Here is a 22,203-nt window from a genome sequence, read left to right as displayed (position 1 = left end):
TTCTCCACATCTTTCTTGAAATGCGGTGCCCAGAACTGGACACAATACTCCAGTTGAGGCCTAATCAGAGTAGAGCGGAAGAATGACTTCTCGTGTCTTGCTCACAACACACCTGTTAATACATCCCAGAATCACGCTTGCTTTTTTTTTTTTTTTTTGCAACAGCATCACACTGTTGACTCATATTTAGCTTGTGGTCCACTATAACCCCTCGATCCCTTTCTGCTGTACTCCTTCCTAGACAGTCTCTTCCCATTCTGTATGTGTGAAACTGATTTTTCCTTCCTAAGTGGAGCACTTTGCATTTGTCTTTGTTAAACTTCATTCTGTTTAACTCAGACCATTTCTCCAATTTGTCCAGATCATTTTGAATTATGACCCTGTCCTCCAAAGCAGTTGCAATCCCTCCCAGTTTGGTATCATCCGCAAACTTAATAAGCGTACTTTCTATGCCAATATCTAAGTCGTTAATGAAGATATTGAACAGAGCCGGTCCCATAGTGAACTGAGCCGGTAAGTATTTACATGTGTTTTGTAACACCAGTTTAGTTCTTTGTAAGTCCCCAAGTGAAATAAACAAGCAATCTGTCAGAAAAGAGAAGGAATCTTTCACCAGTTACATTGAATTCAAAGCAAACACACGTTAGGATAAATATGAATGTAAAAAAACAACAACACAAGGATGCTTTAATAGCTTGATATGTATGTAAAACATTCTTGGCAAAGTTAAATGTAATACATTAGTACAAACCTATAGATTAAACTATTTACAGCGAGTTCTGTAAATCAAATCTGACGAGCTATGTCTTGGAGGTCGGGGGGGGGAAGGGTCCCTTCATCCCAGTAGAGATGCCACTGTCACATTTTTAGATCTGAAAAATAAATATCTATTCTTCAGCATGCAAAGAGTCTGCAAGCTGAGAAATCCTGCCTTCGGCAGAAGGCCAAGTGTCAGACAGTGCTCCCCATCTTAATGTTCTATAAACAGCACAGAAAAGGAGTAGTGGATAAAACTGGAGGGTAAAGGAGTGTCTTTAAGTACCCTATTGTCATGTTGACTACAGGACAACATGCAGCCAGTGGACAGGAATACCTAGTTTTGGGTGAAGAGCACATCTTAAAGGTAACCATAAATCAATTGCAAGGTGTCACTACCTTCTAGAGCGCACACAGGTATTGCTACCCCATCTTTACCTCCATCTAGGATAACAAAAGGAGAAAGTGGTGGGACTATGTTTAAATAAATGCAGCAATGGCATGTCCAGCAAGGCCTCAAAATCACTCAATAGGTGGTGAAAAGTCCAAGGCAGATTAATTCAGAACACGAAAAAAATAACACTGACAGTCCAAATTGTCAAGTATTCAAAATACTGTATGCATCAAAAGTTAAGACAACTCCATTTATATTTGAAATACAAGAACACTAAATTATGCTACACTAAAAACCATTCTTCAACCACAGCACTGAACTGCTCTAGTGTTGCATCTAACTATTTCATATTTAACATTTGCCCAATGCCATAAGTGTACATTTCTGAAGAACAAGGAATTCTAAATGATCCCTTAAAGCCAAGAAAGTGGTAGCGTCTACCAGCTGAAGAAAAGTTGCAGCTAACATCTTGAGAGCACTTTTGGGTCAAGCTTTTTGCTTTCACAACTCCAGAGATGTTTTCCCCACTTGCTAGGCAAGCTCAAAATTCTGAAGAGATGGTGTAGCTGCCGCAGAGTTAGAATGAATTTAGAGAACTTGCAGAGAGATTTATTGTCTTCAACCATTAGTCACTCTGTCACCTGGTCAGAACATAATTCAAAAACTTTCACAGGATATTTCTTGCACATAAGCATTGGTCTTTTGCAAGAAAATAGTAATTTGAAATATAAAATTGAATAGCTCCCGCCTTAAACTTACAAAAAGGATCCCTGAGTGACTATGTTCTATGTCCTATAAGACCTCTCTTGGGAAGGAAAATGTTGAACTAGCTTCGGAGAAAGAGGCTGCATCTCTGTACACAGTTTGTAAAGTTGCTTGTGCTGCACTCTGCAATAATACTGATATGCTCCGACAGTGCCGTGCTGTAGCAGCATTTGAGCTCCTGGCTGCAGTTTAAAAAAAAGACTTGTTTCTAAAAAAATAGCGACATTATTTAACACTGTTGGCATAACAACATATTTACATTTTAAATAGAGATGTTACCTTGGCTGAAGTAATCAAAATACATCTTTGCAAAAATTTAGAATGCAGAATTCTACAAAATCAACTGGGTCTGTAGAAAAGCTTGAAATCGTCTCGGTACCATTGTGGGAATCCGCCCATGAGCGTGGTTTTGGCTTTAAATTTTATAAAAGGGATATCTTAATGCTAAGACTCTCTGCCTCCAGAATCATAAAAATATTTAAATAGCTACACACCAGGCAAGCCTGCTTTGTGCAAACTGGAGTTAAAAGTTACCTGCATATAGTGAGTATTTTATGTAAAACTGAACAAAAGCCATCCTTTTGGATTGATGCTGTACAGGTGGAAAAAACAGAATTCACCACTGCTGGCAAAAGGGCTGCGAAATTTAAACCAGTTAGTTGCTTGTCCTAGATCTCCACCCATCACTGTGGGTTTGACTCAGATTCTGACTCTGCACCTGCAGAACCAAATCCTGATTGGGATCCACAAAAATCAAACATTTGAGGCCAATGCTACATGCTCAACAGGGGCCAGCTAGTGAGATCAGTAGCCTGCATGGCTCATGCTCAGGGGGCGGGGTCTGCAGGATTGATAGGATAGCAGTTCTATCAGCTCAGCCTAGCAGACCTTTAAAGATAAAATGATACGAAGGGCAGGAAACCCTCACTGGCGTAGCTGGCAAGAGCCCAGTACAGTTACAACCGTAAATGTTGCCAGCCAGGCTCAGGCACTGCGCAGCTAAGCGGAAGGTTCTCCCCTTTTGTGGATAAATCTTATTTCGAATCTATTGCCACATCAGCACCTTTTGTCTATCAGGTCAAGATGCCCATTTACCTAAAGCTTCTCCCCTGTTTGGCTTGGACATTCTGGCTGTGTATCTGCACCACCGGGAGAAGGCAATTCCATGAGCATCTGTAGCTCAGAAGGCTATGGCTGTGGAGGGGAATGCTCAGTCTTGGAAAGGGTAACAGCTCCCCCATAGCACCAGGAGAGATGTAAGTGGTCCAGGTGATATCTCTGGGGGAGGAAAAAGACTGGTTCGGAGTGAGTGTTGTTAACTTTGGCAAAAGAAAGTCAAGTTTGTGTGTTTCTAAACTCTTCCAAGCGCACATTGTTCATCTTTTTGCTCTTGCTTTGAGTTCCTGGAGGATGTATTTCCATACTTGTTCTGGCTGCTTTGCAGTATCCTTTTGGCATCTCAAATAACAAATGACGATTTGTGTCTGAAGTCGCCCTGCAATTAAAAAGTGAGGTGGGTAGCAACATTCCCCAATAGTGTCCAGGCACCTCTTCTTGCCCACTCTCCTCAACCCAAATATACCCTTGCAAAACAGGTGCCATTTATGTATTCTTTTTTTTTCCCAGAGTCCTTTCTGGGCCCCACTATCTGATTCTATCCCTTAGAAGCTGGTAAGGACAAGCGTCCACCAGTAATACCCAGCTCCTAACATCTCCTCATAGATGATCCCACCCAATGGAATGAGCCCCCCCCCCCCCCACTGCTTCTTCACGGTCTCTCTACTGATAAGAAGTTTAGAAGACGCCTCTCCCTGACTGGTGAGCAGTTCAAATCCTGAAATGTAAATATGCTAGTCTCTTACATCATGAGTATGGACTGTCTTCTTAATCCAGGAAAGCCCATCCCAAGGGAGCAGTCAATCAGCTGCTTAAGGTAGAGCAGAGCTGTATTTGATACATTGGGGGTCAGTCCCCGAAGACAGTCAGTTGTCTAGTCAGGGTGTCCTCTTGGACAGACTTGACTAATATAATACAAGTGATTGATAAAGCCATAACCCATTCTCAGGTTTAAACAGCATCATTCACGGGAGGGAGCCTAACTCCCTAGAGTGTGTAAAAGGACTAAACCTTTCCCAAGGAAATGACTCAGCTGTTGTCCTTCCTCTTAGTCCTAGGTCCTCACTTCACAAGTTGTGTCCAACCCACGCTTGAAGAAATTCTGCTCTGGAGAGTGACTATGGGCCCTAGGTGGTGTGTGATTCCTGAGCTGGGCGGCTCTTCACCAGCCCCTTCAGAGATCTAAAAGGAAAGATGTCCTGTGCTTGTCGTTTCCCTCCCCTTAGCTTACCTCGTCGTCTGTCTGGATATAATTAACACCATCTGGTTTTGCTGGAGTCTTGTAGCTGAAATAAGGGGAAACAGATCTGATTCCTGTGATGATGGGATTTCAGGTGGCAAAGCAGCACTTTATTATTAGTATTTTTATTTTATTATATTAATGATATTTGAGGAGGGGGACAACTAAAGGTATTTTCGTCAAAATGAGAGCTGACCTGGCGCAACTAGCTCTGCTTAAAGCCAGGCCTTGACGTTTCCCCCCCTCAAAGCAGCTGGGCTTTCCCCATCAACTACAAACCCCCTACAGGAGCGTTTCTTCAGGGAGGGGAAGGTGCCAAATGTATCCACCCAGGCTACGCTTCTGACCGCAGTAACTGTGAAAAGAGTTAAATAGTTTTCCAGCCTCTCTCCTTCTGGTCACTGTAACATCATTTCCTCTGATAATTGCTATGCAGTTAATTTTAAACCCTTGATTGCCTGCTGGCAGGTTTACTGCTAATCCTTTGATTGTGCAGGGTTACAAGAGCTCCACTTGTTTTGTCCAGCAGAGGAATCTAAACATTCATATTTAAAGTCCTGCTTCCCCAGCATGTGTCCACTTAGAATCATATTTAAAGGGAGGGGTTGGGGCCTCTAGCAGACAGGGAGGAGGCTCTTGTTGAAATGTGACACTGAACTAGGCCAATCCAGCTTCCATCCGAGGTTACCCAATCCCTGAAAGAAGCTCAATATTTGACTAAAATGTCATTCTGTTTCTGATCTTGGAAGCTATTTATAGTCTGACCCTTTGGCTCCCATAATGCTGCAGTCTTAAATGCGCCGCACTGTTCAAGAACACAAGTCCTCATTGATGGGATCAACTCAGAAATGGCCGTTTTAATCCCAAATGTAAGTGCTGGGATGTACCCAGTAAGACGTGCTTTCCGGCCTGGGACTGCTCTCCCTCACACATTTTCTGAGTATGTCCTGATGCTTGTACTGATTACACAATGAGCTCTGCTCAGTAAATCCCTGACTTCTAAATGCCAGCAGCATGTGACCACAGGAAGCATCTGCCAAGCTACTGCATAAATACAACTGTGGGATGGTTGGGAATTAGCAGGGCTAAACCCCTGTCTCTGTGCAAAGTACCAGAATGTTAAAGCAAGGCTTCTTCCTCTTGCCGTTCTTGTCACAGGAGACCCCATTGCAAATATGAGTGGAGATTTGCCAAGGTTAGCCTGTGTGCACACCAACTTCTTTGTGCAAATCGGTGTTCAAAGTGAACCTGTAGAGCTAGGTGGAATTGGGCCGGTCTAGAGAGTTAATCGGGGAAATAGGAAGTAGTATTTAAAAGTCAGGCAGTGACCCATGCTCTAGCCAGCAGGTGCCATGCCCTGTTATGAGAGCTGTGTGCCAGGAAAGGCAGAGGACTATAGGAAAGAAGGTTGCAAACCTACCCTTACCTTTTACCAGTCTGTTTGCTGTTTACAAAGTAACCCCTTCTGTAGGCACAACAGATACCAAGCGTTATCAGCACCAGAACCACCACGACCACTAGGACTCCACCGACAATCCCACCAATATTAAGATCATCTGGAGAGGAGAGACGGCATCAGTCATGGATCCCCACAGGTCTCCCAGCCTTCCACCTACACACAGACTAGCTGGCACGAAACCTTCACCCCTGAAATTCCACCTACTCGAGCAACTCACCCTCATGCCACCGCAGCTGCCCTTCTATTTTTAGCACGCTAGCTCGGCCAGAGTTAATATGGGTATGTCTCCTCAAGCTGGAAACGACACCTTCCAGCTCCCAGATCAACATATCCAAAGACTCTTCGTCTCAACTTCACTCCACCTTGGCCCCTCTTTTGCCCTGCCCTGTTCCTCTCACCCCTCTGTTCTCTTCCCTCTTTTTTCCATTTAGCTTGTCCCGTCCTAACTAAACCCACCCCCTCAATAAAACCATGGCACTAACATGCCTTTTGCTGCCATCACATTGTTCACTCTGCTTGTTATCTCTCTTCCCCCCGCACCCTGTGTCTGATGTGTCTATTTATACTGCATGCTCCTAGTAGCAGCGACTGCCTGCCATTCTGGGTCTGGGCAGTGCCTAGCACCAGGTGGGCCTTAGGCACTACTGTAAGAAACATAATTAATTATAATTAATAGAATCAAATATATAAATCAGCTAAGTAACCTCAGGAATCATGAAACTAATCGACCCAATCAGTTCTCCCCTGTTTTCATGTAGCGATTCTTTTTTCCTTGCCCACATTTTGTCATTGTGTTTTTCTACGTTGTTATTTAGACTTTCACATGCCAGGAGCCAAGGCTCTGTCTCGTCTGCCTGCACAGCACCGTGCTACGTCTGGGGGGCTCCAGAAATTATTAGGGATTTTGGAAGAGCCAAGAACATACTTGATGCTGCATGAGACACCAAGAAAAAACAGCCCCCAACACTGCAGAGCTTCTAATCTATAAACCACTGCTTTCTACCGGTAGGCAGAGCCACTCACAGATTTCCATCTCCTGCTCCTCACACTTGGCGGAGCCGGCATCGTTTGTTGCTATGCAGTAGTAACGGCCAGTGTCACCCTTGTGCACGGCTGCGAAGACCTGTTTCGGAGGAAGCATAGCGTGTCAGAGACAGGAGTCGGAATCACAGCCTTTTCACAAACAGCAAACAAACATGTTAGACACTACACCCAGAGGTCTAAGCCTTATGAACCCGCAGGAGGACGAAATAAAAATACACAGGCATTTCTTTGTTTGCCTTTTGATCACGTCAAAGACCTGCAAGGAGTAGAATGTGTCCCCAAGCCTGCAGCCTGGAGATATTCTAGTTGCACAGACTCCAGAGAGGCCCAGAAATTAACTAGAGGTTCACTGCTTTTAGAGCATAGTGCAAGAGCTCACTGCAAAAGACTTCCCTCAGTAGCCCAGGCTGCAAACTGGACCCAGGACATTTCTCCCTGGGGAAGACGATGATCAAGAGAGCCAGAAATGATGCTTCTCTTCCTTTTCTACAGCACTGAGTTTATGGTGATACGTTGATTAGAAACACAGAGAAAAGCGTCGGGGTGGTTATGCCATTCCTCCCCCCTCACAACAGCATGCTCTGCCCACTCTAAAGCCAAAGGCAAAGACTACAACATGGAGGTCATCTCTTCTGGTCCCATGGAGTTCTTCTTCCCCCACATCCTGCTGCTGGACTCTGCCAGCCCCTCAGGGGGCTAGAACCCCAACCTGTTCCAATTGTTCCCTCCTCTTCAGTCCACTCATAATCTGGGTATACGCAAAGAGCAACCCTAACATAGCCCAGCAACAGCATTCTCGGTCATTTCCATAAGAGCATTACCAAAGTGCCTGTTCCAGGGTTCAAGATGAAGGAGGAATTATGGAATTTGGGGTTAGATTTGGAGTCGGTCGGTAAGGGTTCACTGTTGCGGTACCAGCTGTAGGTGGACTCTGGGTAGCCTTCGTTCTCGTGGCAGTGAAGGGTCGCTGTCTTGCCCACTGGCACAGCTTTAGGGACTCTGCACCTGGGCGTGACTGGCTTTACTGGGAGAAGAGACACAAAACATGTGAATCGCATGGCTCAGCACCCTGCTGCACTCCAGCTATTTCAGTTCCCCCTTGGATCACAGAGCAGCGATTCAGCTGGACCCCACCCCAGCATAACCAGGGCTGCTTCCCCCTCCAGAGATGATGCCCACCACAGAAATCAGATTGTCTTGGGAAACCAACAAGGCGCACTGTGGGGCCCCGAGCTGAAGCAATACCTTGCACTGTAAGCTGGATGTTTATCTCATCTACTATGTTTGCATCGTCGGGCGCTGCCACTTCGCAACGGTAGGTGGCAGTATCCATGCGGGTGGTGTTTTTGATCACTAGCGATGTCCGGCTGAGAATTTCTGCACGAGTTACAAAGTCTCCTAGAGAAGGGAGGAGAGAGAAGGAACTCATGACAAACAGGAGAGACAGTATTTCCAGCTGTGTCCTCCATCAATGCATTTTAAAGGTTACAGCTCTATAGTTCTGAAGGAGGGGAAGAATCTGAATTGGAAAGTGTAATACCTGCTGCAAATCATAAAGCCAGAGAATGAATTTCCAATCCCAATCACTCTCCAAAATCCCAGGGCTGGCAGTGCTGGGGGAGGCAGCCTGATCCACCTTAACAGTAACCCCCTCCACGTGAGTGGGAAGTGGCACTGCAGTGACTACCCTGGAGAGCAGCTCTTATCTGGAATGATGGTAGATCTTCAAAGGTTCATATGGGACAGTCAGAGACTGCAGGCAAGGACCATGGGTCCATGATTTCGGGGGCTGCACCGATTGCATCTTCGCTTCACCCAATAAATGGTCCCACATAAAGGATGCAAAGTTCCCCTTCTGGTCTCACTACAGCTTTTTGTGTCGCCTCATTGCTGACCATTCAGTTGAGGTCTGCCAGCAGGGAAAGATGATCCAGGCCTCACTCAGTTCTGAACCTTGACTGACCAACATAGGTTTCAGAAGTAACGAGTAGGAGAACCAGAATTCCTGCATTTCACAGACGCATTTGTTCCCTGCCTTTATTGTTTCTGTGGTTATAAAGGGGAGAGGGGCAAAAGGGCAACAAATCTTCATACCCTGCATTTTACTGTCAAAAAACACATAGGAGGTTTCACCGCCTTTGATTTTCTTCCACTCGATCCTGGGATTGGGTGTTGTGGTGGATTTAATGATGCAGGACAGCTCCACACCTAGCAGCAGAAATAAAACAAATACAGATTAACAGGGAGCAGCTGTGTTTTCACTCTGCTCCGAGCTGCCTCGCGCACTGTTTTACTGGGAGATGTCGCCCATAAAGCCAAGGCCCCTGTCTTTCATCTGCCTAACAAACAGGAATGCCGCTGGGTTCCAGGAACCTTGGGGAAGATGGACCTCGGCCAGCGAAAAGAATAGCAATGCAGATAGCGACCTCTGAGAGAAAGGAACACATTCAGCATGACGGTGTCTGATTTATAGCAAACAATCCCTCATAGTGCAGGCACCCGGCATTGGCTTCGTTGCTAACAAGCATGCAAGATGGAGCGAGAGTCATTATTATCTCCCGGAGCAATGACTGAATTATAGCTGTCACGCCGGCATTTATGAGAGAATGCTTCAATCTCTCATCCCCCATCTCCCACATCAGTGAATTCAGTAGCTCAGTCCCCTCTGCAGGAGTCATTTTCATCTCCATTTTACAGAAGAGGAACCTGACCTCAGAGAGGGGGGGAAATCCCCAGTGTTACACTGGACGTCTGCAGTAGGGCCAGAAAGAAGATTTACATCTCCCAAATCCCAGTCCTCTGCCTTAATCACAACATTACTCTCTCCTGCATGCTTACGTCCAGTGCTTCGGTCCTGCCGGTGTGCTCCTAGATGCCGTCTCAGCACTCTTTAGGGAACCAGAACAACCTCTTACGGCATTACCGGTACTGCGTTCTGGCACATCTCAAATGCAGCACTCACCTGCTGTTTAGGCCCCACTTCAGTTAAGCACTTAGGTCTGATCCACACCTAAAACTTCGGTCCACCTAGTTACGGTGCTCAAGTCACACCCCCGAGAGACGTAATTAAGCCAATCTAAGCCCCAGTGTAGATACCGCTAGATTTCCAGAAGAATTCTTCCAGCGACCTAGCTGCTGCCTGTCAAGAGGGTGGATTCACTACAGGGATGGAAAAACCTCTTCTGTGGCTGTAGCAAGTGTCAGCGCTACAGCACGGTCGCTGTAGGGCTTGTAGTGTAGACTTATCCTTAGGCACATGCTGAAGTGCCAATGAGTTCAATGAGACTTCAGTAAAACATTTTAAGTATGTGCTTAAGTGCCAATGGCACTTCAGCAGAGCCCTTAAGTTTAAGTACTTTGCTAAACAGGGAGAGATGTAAGAACACGCGTAAGCACTTTGCTGAAACTCAGGGCCTTAATTCTGCCTTGCCCTATACAGCACATATCCTGAGACATGTGCCAAGTCTTCCCGATTCATGCAAATTCTACAGCTACAAGAAAGTGTCATGATCATATTACAGAGCTGACAAACACTTACGCTGGAATTCCTGCACCACGGGCTTCGTGTTGCTGGACGTCAGCTCCACGGCCAAGATTCGATAGCCTATAAAAACAAACAAAAGGGAAATAAGAACAGCTCAGCTCATCAATCCTACAATTACACGCTTACTCCCTGGTGAGAAATCCTCCAAGCCAGCTTCAATAAGACCAGCTTCCCTACAACAAAAGCTCTCCCTGGCCTCAAATGCTGGGCCAGCCAGCCATTAGCCTCGTGTTTATTTAGAAATCCATCTCCGTGCAAATACCAAAGGTTAAGAGCAACAATAAAAGAGCATTGACAAACTGGCACAATACCCGCAAAACCATGCACTCCTGGTTATAGGGTGGACAAACATTCACTCAAAAAATGGCCAAAAGTGGCTTGCCAAATAAGGACACTGACGTTCAAATTAATTTGACAGAGGAGATAAAGGGAAGGAAGGCTCAAGAATTTAATTCACTTTCTGAACTCTGGAATGTGTTAGCTCTGTCCATAGTCGATACACACATTATATACTTATTTGCCGATTAAGAAGCGCTATAGAAATGTACTATGTGTGGTTAATAAGCCATAGAAAGCTGTTTCAAGAGAGAGCTGGACAAAAAGGGGAAGGGCAGATTTAGGGCTCAAACTGGGCACAGGTTAGGGGGTTGGAATTAAGCAGGTTCGGCGAATTCCTGGCCTGACTGAGGTCAATGACAAATTTCCTATTGGCTTCAATTTGGCCAGGATTTCACCCTTTGAGTGGAATGTTCAAAAGTACTCAGCATCAGCTTGATTCTGCTCCCATCATCAAACGCCAGCTTTTCCCCTGGCTTCTAGGGGAGCTGGGATACCCCAATGCAGAGTGCTCTAGAAAATACCACCCACCAGATGCAGCAAGCCCTCTGTCTGCCATAGGCTGTTGTCATTCTCAGTCGTCCCTGTTTCCGCCTTCTTGCTGCTGCTATTCCAGCCTCTTGAATGTTCCTAAGTTGGTGCTGCAAGCTTTACCTTTTTACAGCGTTTTCCTGCTTGAGACGCGGCCTTTTATGGCTTTCCAAGCATAACAACACCTGTCATCCTGGCAGCGCTCAAAGGCTTGCACAAACCACGTACATGTGCCACCACTCAACTCTACATAGAGCTCTCCTGGGGCAGAGGGAGGCATCCAGCACTGCCCATCAGGAAAACTGGATCACCTGAGCAAACCTTCTCTCTCGCATGAAGAAACGTTTACAGCTGAGTATTCTAGTATCGGCAGGGCCCATCACCTCCTATTCAAACATACCCTCCCACAGAGCATATTCCACAGTCCTGTCTCTCAGTGATGGGGTAGGGCACACAAAACAGTCTACAGCAATAGTGCACCAGGGCTCAGCATGGAGACTCACTAAAGACCTGATCCAAAGCCCACTGAAGTCAATAGAAAGACCTCCCCCATGGATCAGGCCCAAAGTCAGGAAGATGAAAACTAAAGCATCAATGACCCGATACACACAGAAATCAGGACCCTGCTTTATCCAGGATGAAGACAAGACAAACCAGGGAAGGGACTCCAAATGAGACATGGAGAGGAGGAAAATGGCCTACATCATTAAGACAAACCACTGGAAATTCCCACATGCTTGATATTTCGGGTGGAAACATTTCAAACCAACAACCAGTGATGAAAGGAAGTTAAAATTCCTACAGTTGGGTGGATCAGGAGGATACAATGAAGAAACTCTGCCCTTTGCTGCAGGACTGGTTTTTTTTTTTAAAAACCACCTAAGAGATAAGACCAATTGAAAGTTGATGGGCCTGATGCTCCTACACCCTTTAGCCACTTTTGGAATTCTCCCCGCTAATTATCATCACTCATTATTTGTTAAGTGTTGACAGTTTGCTCAATGCCATCTTGGGCATAGTTCCTGCCCCAAGCAGCTTTCTCTAAAAAGACCAAGATGCTCGGGGAGGCTGGTGACGTTTAAAGACCGTGACTCCAGGAGAATCACTGCACAGATGAGGGTCACAAGACATTGCAAACTAGCAAAGGCCCCAGCCAAACTACTGTCCTATGAAGGCAAATTACTCTTGGCCTCTGCACTCCTCTCCATCTCAGCATTTGGAGAAGCCTAACATTGACTCAAGAAGGTGACAGTTCTGTTCCTGTAAGGTGGTCAGTCAGGGTTAGAATGAATCACAGTGCAATATGCAAAAAGAAGAACAGGAGTACTTGTGGCACCTTAGAGACTAACAAATTTATTAGAGCATAAGCTTTCGAAGAAGTGGGCTGTAGTCCATGAAAGCTTATGCTCTAATAAATTTGTTAGTCTCCAAGGTGCCACAAGTACTCCTGTTCTTCTTTTTGCGGATACAGACTAACACGGCTGCTACTCTGAAACCAGTGCAATATGGTGGGCCCTCTGGGGCCTGGATTTGAGTCTGAAAATACTTCCCCTTTTGGGAGCACAGAAGAATGCCACCTTCCATGCCAGATCTCGGTAGATGGAACAAGATGCTCCAGTCTTGGTTTACGATCATCGGAAGGTAACGGAGTAGTTGTGCAAAGCACAGGTGCAGGCCAGCAGTGAGAGAGAGCGGAGTATATTTATACCAGTCCTGCGATTTCCAGGCTTAGCTCTGCTGAATGGTAATCAGCCACACACAAGCTGTAACATGTTCCTTTCCCTTTGCTCTTGCTTTGATCTTTCTTGTTCCATCTAAGATCCCACATGGCGAATCTGGTTTTGATCCTTACTTTCCTCCCTGGTGAGCATAAGCAGATCTCAGTAATCTCAACAAAAGCCCAGAGCATTAAAGTAACCAGCCATATGAAGACAAGCAACAAGCTCAGGAAAATCCCTCTGAAGTCCCCTGACACACTTTTAAACAGGCTCCCTGCTGACCGGGAGGCCATTTTGTTTCTGAATTAAGGTTTCCCACCCACAGGCTGCAAAGCACACATTCCCTCAGCTCCATCCCCCACTGCCCAGGAGCTTGGATGTACATGCCCTTTCCTCATGATCACCATCTTGCTGATGCTTCTGCTGCAGAAAGGCATTTGCCTTTCAAAAACCCCCCACTGACTAATGACTCATGTTCTCCTACACGAGAAAAGTCTTTTCTGGACAGCACTAATTAGCCAAGACACCCAAGGCAGAGAACACACTGATGAGGATGCAACTGGTGAAGATGCTTTTTCCACTCCTGAACCTACACAATGGGGCGATAACATTTTGAGAGACAGAATCCAAAGCTGTGAGAGGAAGAGTAGTATTTGTCCCAGCTCCTGATCTCTTCCCCAGTGAAGAACACCCTCTTCCAGGGCTCTGTTGTGTACTAGGACTTCATTTGTCTTATCTTTGGAGACTTGGATTGATCTTACGTAGCAGAGAGGGTTTGGTGAACAAAGCCCCGAGCCTGATTTGCAGAAGGGGTGGGATGAAGTGAATGGGATCTGCGGGTGCTCACCACATCTGAGACAGGCCCCTGCTCCCTAAGGGAGTAATGCAAAAACAACAACCACAAGTAGCAGCAGCTCCTGAGGCCAGGAATAGCAGGAGGGCTCTGGGCGAGAGCTAGGATGTGTTGGAAAGCTAGAGAAGACAGTTTGCAAAGCAACTGTGTTCCAGTCTGTCCTAGTCTATCTCATCAGCTTTGCTTTCCTGACTGCACAGATGCACCCAAATGATAGCAAGGAGGGGTGCAAACATTGCCTTCGTTACTTAGAGGAAAACATACTCCGCTGCAGAAAAAATGAACCTTTCCTCCAGGTCTGCTTTGTACTATGTGCCCTTTTTCACAAGAAGGAAGCTTTTCCAGAGCCACGACGTCGCATCAAACAGATACTGTGACAGCTGCTATAGAAATACATCTAGTATCATACCTGTTACCGTACACTCCTGATTATCCTAATAGCATGGGGGACATAGATGTTATTCAGACAATCGAGAGGGCAGGAGCCATTCAGCACCAGGGTAGCCTCCCCCACTGCCTTTGGCTTGTCCTCTTTCTCCTCCTCATCACAGTCCTGGCCTGGGGTCTCTGCTCTATTATTCAAACCACTGCATTACCTGAATTCCTTCCTTGTGGCTCAGCATGAGATACACAGGGGACAAGGAAGGGATTCAGGTAATGCAGAGGTTCAGATCGTAGGGTTTGGGACAAAATATACTGTGTATCGTTTCATAGGAAGGTGGATGTAATACCCCACTAACTTGTGGTGGTATGCTATTCAAAGTGAGCGGAGATCCTACAGGCATTACTTCATAACTCTGACCCCTTCTCAGCTCTTGGAAACATTACTCACCCTTTTCTACCCATTAAAAACAAGAGATTGATGTTGCCCCATCAGGCACAAAGCAGGCCAACAACTGGTTTAAAATATAGAAGCTGGGTGTTTGGAGCCCTCCAGAGCAGTTCCCAGATTATTATGTTTATTGATTGTGGGCACAGTGTAGCTGTGGCACCTTAAATCAACACGAGGGCAGATTTATTGTTCACAGTGCAGCAGACGAGGGCTGCAGCCAGGGAGCTCTAACCCACAGCGTGGAAGGGAAAGCCACGCAGGGAGCAACAAACTGAGCAGAGAGGCTGCAAAGCAACAGCAAATGAGCTTCTCGCTGGACGGCCATGAGCATCAGTCTTCCTGGGACAGCAGAAGCCATTAAAAATCAAAGATCCTAGCTGTTCTCACACTCTGCTGTTGAAGTAGAGGGGAACGCTGGGGTACGTCAGAGACCACTGCTGCTGGAAAATGCTGGCTATTTTAATGGCAACCATGGAATTTGCATTGTTTGGTGTATTACATGATCCTGAGTTACAACCCCCTCTTTAGAGGAGCCTATGTATACTCATCTGGGGAGAAATTCCCCCCAGCCCAGTGACAGCACAAAGACTGTGTTTTCTTGAAATCTCACCTGAGCCTTCAAACCAAGATGTCAGTGATGTAACAAGGCTTGTGCCGGAACTCTTCTCTGCATTGGCATGCATTCCCCGCCCCTAAAGCCCTCTGCATTCCTCATGCTGACAACCTGCAATAATGCCAACAGGTGCAGCGCTGGCTGGGTACATAACGGACCAGGAGGGCCCGGAGAGACCCAAGGTTGAAACCCAAATGCCACCAGAACTCTATGGAGAACAATGCAACAGCGTCTGCGGTGTATTTCTGCTCTTATTTTGGCTAAGGAGATCCAGCCCATATAAATACAGCCCTGCGCAAATACAAAATTTGTATCCACAACCAATCCGCGAGCTTTCATTTGAGATCTCACATGACATTTTTTGATGAACCAGAATGTACCCACCAGACGCAGGAGATACCTGGACTCCCTTCTCAGCGAGCATTAAGAAGTTCTTGGGTCACAGGCATTGTAGGCTAACTACCCTCAGAATTAAACAACGTGGCTGGTAAAGATTCCAGTCAAGTTGTTGCCTCAAACTGAGCTTTGATGTGAGGTGGCTGAAGGGAGGGGGGGGGGGGGAGTCACACGGAGTGATTGTTACCAACTTTATAGTTACTTGATAGATTCGTTTTTTTTAATAAAAATACACTGCAATGGGATATGTACCCCATGCTCGCAACAAAGGGTTAATGAGGGCCTGAGAGCTAATTAACACACCTGGTTGCACCTGGAGGGGAGGGCCAGGCCAGGCCTAATTAAAGATGAGTCCCAGCTGGGGAAGGAACTGGCTGGGTTCTATAAAGAGAGAAAGCCCAGAGCAGCAGGTGGGGGCAGGGACAGAGTTCTGTAGTCTCCCTCTGAGTAGCAGGGAGTAGAGGACCCTCAGGAGGGAGTTGACAGCTTTGGCCCTAATGGGAGAAAGTAGCAGGGGTGAAGGAGACTCTTGCAGTCGGCCTGAGAGAAGGCAACCCACAGGCTGACAGCCATGGGGACAGACAGGAGATGAGGGTCCAGACTAGGGACACGACTCCGCAGCGATAGCCCCTGAGAGTCAGCGTCCAGCAGCAGCAGAGACCTGGGGAAGCCCCAGCATGGATTAAAAGTTTAAGCCTAAGGAAGGAGGCAGAAGCTGCTTTTGTTGTGGTTTGTGTTTCACTTTGGAGTCTGGCTGAAAGACTGCAGGGAGAAGCCCTGAGTCCACTGTTCTGACAGAAGAGTGGGACGGGGGGAGGAGTCCTGGAGGTGTGAAAGATGGCAGACTGATGACCAGTGTTGCGTGCGACACAGTCCTTTTGGTACACGGACACCCTGGAAGGGGAGAAACTTTAGAGAGACCTGGTTGGTGGGCTGAGTCATGAGAAGAGAGACCATCAAAGGCCAACACAGCTGTCAGGAGGGGCATTAGTAAAGGAAAGAGCTGCTACACCATGCCCAGCCATGAGGGGATGCACCAGCAGTGAGTTAACTCTTTCTTATACATATGCCCCTGCCCCCCAAAAAGCAAGAGGGAGGCCCATTGTCCATTATACTGGGCTCTCTCCATCATGTTGTGCAATTCAGAATGCATCTAAGGCACGTGAGAATCCTATTACAAACCACACACTTCATCATTACTCTCCCGGCTGTTACTTCATGTAGCAAGACTGCTGCTGCGTGTGAGTGAATGATACACTTTTAGGCACTAGATGCATGGCAGCTGAAGTGTGTGTGTGTGTGTGTGAACATGTTTGCCAGTTTTGAGAGACACCTTACAGCATCCATTGTGAAAAAGATGGCACAGTAGAGAAAGCAAACACTTATGTCAACCTACTGCAAAGAGCGCCAGCTAGGGCAGCCCAGCTGAACCCCGTGCTGATCCCTGTCACGCCAAAAACATGCTAACTGCGTGCTTGCAAAAAATGTAACAGTTCCCATTTTTGTTGGTCAACTTGTCTGGTGGAGGAGAGCTAGCAGAGTGGGAAAAGCAGCAATGACTAGTGGACAGGGAAAGGGAACAAGACTTTGGAGAGCTGCTTTCTGTTCCATAAAATCATGAGTGGTGTGGAGAAGGTGAATAAGGAAAAGTTATTTACTTGTTCCCATAATATAAGAACTAGGGGCCACCAAATGAAATTAATGGGCTGCAGGTTTAAAACAAATAAAAGGAAGTTCTTCTTCACACAGCGCACAGTCAACCTGTGGAACTCCTTGCCTGAGGAGGTTGTGAAGGCTAGGACTATAACAGGGTTTAAAAGAACTAGATAAATTCATGGAGGTTAAGTCCATTAATAGCTATTAGCCAGGATGGGTAAGGAATGGTGTCCCTAGCCTCTGTCAGAGGGTGGAGATGGATGGCAGGCGAGAGATCACTTGATGATTGCCTGTTAGGTGCCGCAGAGGGAGTGAACCTGGCATTGGCCACTGTCAGCAGACAGGATACTGGGCGGGTTGGACCTTTGGTCTGACCCAGTATGGCCGTCCTTATGTTCCTAGCTGATCTTGCGTGAATCATTTAGGGCCTAATTTTCAAAGGAATTTGACTTTCTGCACCTCTAACAATCAGGCCCTTACCTTCTCTGTGCTTCAGTTTTTCCATCGGAAACACAGGGATAATGATACTCAGTCACCTTGGTAAAAAGCTTTGGGATCCATAGATAGGAAGTGCTAAATAAGTGCAAAGTAATCAAAAGGCAGGGACATAATTAGATGGCTCCAAAGATCTTTGATACTTTTGCCTTTCCCAGAAGTTCTAAGGAACTCAGGCATGGACAGAGCTGGGTTTATTAAAGGAAGTCAAAGCATCCCACTGAAATTTTATCCTTGCACTACAGCCGGAATAGCCATTAGCCATTTCTCCCACATGGTGTCGGTTGTGCAGTTCTCAAGAGCCCTGCTTTTCACAACCTGATTGTGGCTTTCAGTTACACCTGCATCATCATCAATGCACTAGGAACGTGGGGTGTTCTGTCTCCCTCTCCCGGCTGGTCCACACCAGAGGTTTGGAAGCAGTAGCAGGCTCACAACTAATAGCCTTAGGTTGGAATTCTGAATGAGCTCAAGGGAGTTAGGTGCTAGCTCCCATTCAGAGTTAGAGAGAGACAGGGGCCAGATTTACAAAGGTGCAGACTTGTGCCTATTGGGTTTACAATTGACTTAGGCACCTAGCGCCTAATTTATTCAATTGGATTTTGGTGCCTAACTCACTTAGGCACCTAGTGGGATTTTTAAAACCTATCAGCATCTTTAGGTGCTTACAGGTCTTCATCAATTAGGCCTTTGGTGCCTAACTCCTGTAGGCTCATCTGAAAATCCCATCCTCAATCCATTAGCTCCTTGGTGCTTTTAGCATTGAAGGTCTAAGGTTCAAATCCTGCTCTGGCCCAAGTGGGGTCAGTGATACATTCACTGTGGCATCCATGTGGCAGGCCCACAGCTGCTCTGAGGGTTAGCTGGCAAAGGAGGCTGTCAAAGGGCCCAGCAGAGCCACATGTGTATCGCCAGGTCCAGAGCTCTGTTGGCTCTTGGCCAAGGACACAGTCCAGGCTGGCTCTGGGGCAGGCTGGGGAACAATGAAGATGTGTAGCCAAAGATTAACAAACAAAAGCCTCTCAGCGTTTATGTCCAAATTAAGCAACAGTCTGGACCCGGGGCCTGGTCTGTGTGGGAGCCGATAACAGTTATAAAAGGCTCTCCTCCCACAGGCAGCCAAGTGGCACTGGAAAACACTCCAACCAGCCATAACTCCTCTGTGCTGTCATAGATGCCTACGCTGGGAGGCTTTTATTTTTACCAGCTACATAAAACACCGCCACTTATTTTAGATGCACATTTGTGCTGCTTGTTTAAAAAGGAAGCCAAGTCCCCAACAGACTCCTACGAACAAAAGAGACATGTTGGCACAGGCAAGAAACATGAAGAGTAATTAACAAGAGGGATGGCAAATGGAATAGTGCAGAGAGGTCTAACGGGCTTTCCCCACATGCTGTGATGCTTTTTTCCCCTTCTCCCTACCATTCTGCTGCCTTTCCTCTCATTCTCCATGTGATTTGTGCTATTCTACAAGCATTGTCTCTTTAATGGCTTATGATTAGTGCTTTCCTTCTGTATCCAGTGATGATCAGATGTCATCAGTTTATTATTACTGAACATTTGTATTACAGTAGCGCATAGACACAGAACCTATTGTGTGACGCTGTACAAACATAAGGTAAGTGGTGGTACCCATCCCAAAGAGTTTACACTCTAGAATTGTCACAGGATTGCCTACTAACAGCAAGGAAAGACAGCCTGGTCCAAGAGGGCTCTACCCCGAGCTCTGCTGCAGGGCTTGGGGCAAGTCATTTCACCTCTTTGTGCCTCCACTTACCCATCTGTAAAATGGTGAGGATACTGGCCCACCTTTGGGATCCTTAAATGACAAGTGCTATATATATATATATATATATAACCCGCAAATGATCAAAGCAAGGAGTCAGCACTCCTGTGACTGTGTTCTACTCCAATTACCTGCATTTCATTATCTCGGAAATAGTACAAGTTTCAATACATTACCTGGAGTTTCCTGTAGCATGAGAATCGTCTGCTGCAGTCTGACTGCCTTAAAGAGCAGAACAAATGCATTCACCAATCAATTTCTGGCAAGCTACTTTATTTATTTAAATTCAGACCACTTGATAAGCTAGCCAGAAATCCACTTGGCCCGCACAAACTATTTGGGATACATATAAAGCAATGAAGCTTACCACAGCAGAAGTCACCAAAAGCACCTCTGTTCCATGGGCACAGAACCTCCTTACTGTGACAAGTCCATAACATCCTCTGACTTCCTGGAGGCCTCTAATCTATACGCCACAGCCAGGCAGAATTTCACGCACACAGCAGGGAGAGAACGCAGATCCGCCTCCTGTTTGGGGCCTATGACACCAAGGGGCACAGCAATGACTCCATCTAGTAGAGAGCAGTGGTGCACATGTACACTAGCCACGTCACGGCATTATTCTAAGAGGCGTTCTGGAGACAACAATCAGGGCAGCCTGTCTCCGAAAGAAAGGAAGTGTTTGGGAGCAGGGGTTAAGTTAATACCCTCAACCCCCAGTCACAAATACGTTTCCCTGTAGGTCCCATATACTTGTCTGTTTCAGTGCTTAATAGCCTCAGGGTGTCTCCCCTGCCTGTCTTTTTCTGGTATTAGGAAGTGGTCTCCCTTACGCCCTAAGTCAGGCTGGTGTTTGGTCTTTTCCAAATGCAGCATGACTGAAAACCGTCTGTGTTCTCAGCTCTGCACAGTAGGGCCTGAGAGAGCTTTACGAGACCCGGAAAAGACCGACATCAAAGAAGGGAAAATTCCTTGATTTTTTTTTTTTTTTTTTTTTTTTTTTTTTAAGAGCAGCCCCACACGCACCAGCACTCCAGCCAACACAATGCAAACATCCCTGTGTTAATGGAACATTCGATTGATAGGTTGTTCAAAGCAGGAACCCACTTCATCTTTATTACATGTACAGCAACAGGCTTGTTCTCAGAGCTAAACGAATAAGGACCTTGATCATGCAACCAACTCCATGCAGTGGCCCCATGTGGAGCTCATTGCAGGATCGGGGCCTACGTTTGCAATTAAAAAAAAAAGAAAAACCCAAACACATCAATGCATGCAAGAGTTCCGGTTCTCATTCATCAATAATGCAACAAGTGCTCATTGCTAAGCAGGCCCCAGAAATGAATGTTAATATATAAAGTATGTGAAACCGAACGGTGCTACAAACACCTTAAACCTGTAAGTTTCCTGGCTTAAATCTGCACCTTGAAGACCTTTCGTGTATTTTGTGCAGAGAAAGCCCATTAACAAACAACCCACGCACCCAGCCTGCTCTGACGAGGAGATTTACTGTTCTACCTCAAACAGAGAGCAAAGCTGTTCGTATACAGGCAGCCTACACGCCCGCACAACAGAGAAACAGCCCACTGGAAAGGTGTAGTGGGTCACATACCCATCTACCGCAGGCTCCTGTCTGAGCACCTCGTCAGCTTTTAACATGTTTATACACACAACAGAGCACTGCTGTTATCCCCATTTTACAGATGGGGATTTGAGACACACAGACTTGCCCAAGGTCGCACCGGGAGTCTGTGGGAGAGCAGGGAATTGAACGTGGACCTTCTGAGTCCCACCACAGGCAGGACAAGCACCGCAGAGGGGTCAGGCCTTTCGTCAATGGATTGCAAGCTCTGCGGGGTAGGTGCTGTCTTCTCGTTGTGCGTGCGCACAGCCCTCGGCACCATAGGGCTCGGAGTGGGACAGCTAGGTGCTTCTGCAGTACCTATGATAAACCACCCCCATCTCCAAGGGAAGACTGAGTGAGTCAGTTGCCCAAGGAAGTGAGGGAGGACATTTGCCTGGGGAGAACGTTCAAGCCATACAGGAGGCACCCTAGGACCAGCATCCAGGGAACTTTTAGGTTCCAAAATTCCTATTCCCTTCCTGCAAAGGGCACGTCGCCCGGGAGGTGTTTACTTCCCACACGACTGGCAGGGAGGAGGGAGCACAGAATACTTTGAATAGTGGATATGTCTCATGGGTGACTGCCTGGATGAGTTAGGGGGTCTCTCTCATCATTAACCTCGAGGATCAACCGACCCCGCTCTGCAACAGTTCTAGGTTCGCAACATCACAGCAGCTCCTGGGAAATCAGACACGGGGCCTGTTGCACCACGGCATGATTCAGAAGAGAGGCAGACAGATGAGCAATTTTCCATTTATGTGCACACTGAATCTTTGGCGATGACCAGAAAGGAAACGAAAACAGGTCACTTGTCTGGGAATTTGATAAGACAGTCCTATTCTAGTGACCACTGTTCTTAATGCTCTAATTAGCAAAAAAAGACACAGAGCTATCCGATCTTAGAAATGCTCCGGCTCCCAACCAATACTGCTTGAGCTTTTCAAAGCTATCTAAAGGATTTCAACAGCTATCTTCCGTTATTAAAATTAGTAGCAGGAGGTGTCCAAGTCCCCTAGACCACTCTGCGACTCTCAAGCACCGT

General features: G+C 46.6%; 1 protein-coding gene across 1 annotated transcript in view; it reads right to left on the bottom strand.

The window, feature by feature from the left end:
* Positions 1-655: 655 nt before the first annotated feature.
* The window catches only part of JAM3 (junctional adhesion molecule 3), a 41,028-nt gene continuing 19,480 nt past the window's right edge, over positions 656-22,203 (bottom strand). The window contains exons 2-9 of the mRNA XM_034754612.1: positions 10,313-10,378; positions 8,869-8,982; positions 8,020-8,172; positions 7,596-7,798; positions 6,754-6,853; positions 5,698-5,827; positions 4,263-4,317; positions 656-3,410 (exon numbers count right to left, since the gene is read on the bottom strand). Coding sequence (XP_034610503.1) covers positions 3,375-3,410; positions 4,263-4,317; positions 5,698-5,827; positions 6,754-6,853; positions 7,596-7,798; positions 8,020-8,172; positions 8,869-8,982; positions 10,313-10,378 — 857 coding nt within the window. The 3' untranslated portion in view covers positions 656-3,374. The remainder of the gene's footprint in view (positions 3,411-4,262; positions 4,318-5,697; positions 5,828-6,753; positions 6,854-7,595; positions 7,799-8,019; positions 8,173-8,868; positions 8,983-10,312; positions 10,379-22,203) is intronic.

This window comes from Trachemys scripta, chromosome 21 (assembly GCF_013100865.1).
Source record: "Trachemys scripta elegans isolate TJP31775 chromosome 21, CAS_Tse_1.0, whole genome shotgun sequence".
NCBI lineage: Eukaryota > Metazoa > Chordata > Testudines > Emydidae > Trachemys > Trachemys scripta.
Note: the sequence above shows the minus strand (reverse complement) of the source record. Positions and strands in the feature narration are given on the sequence as shown.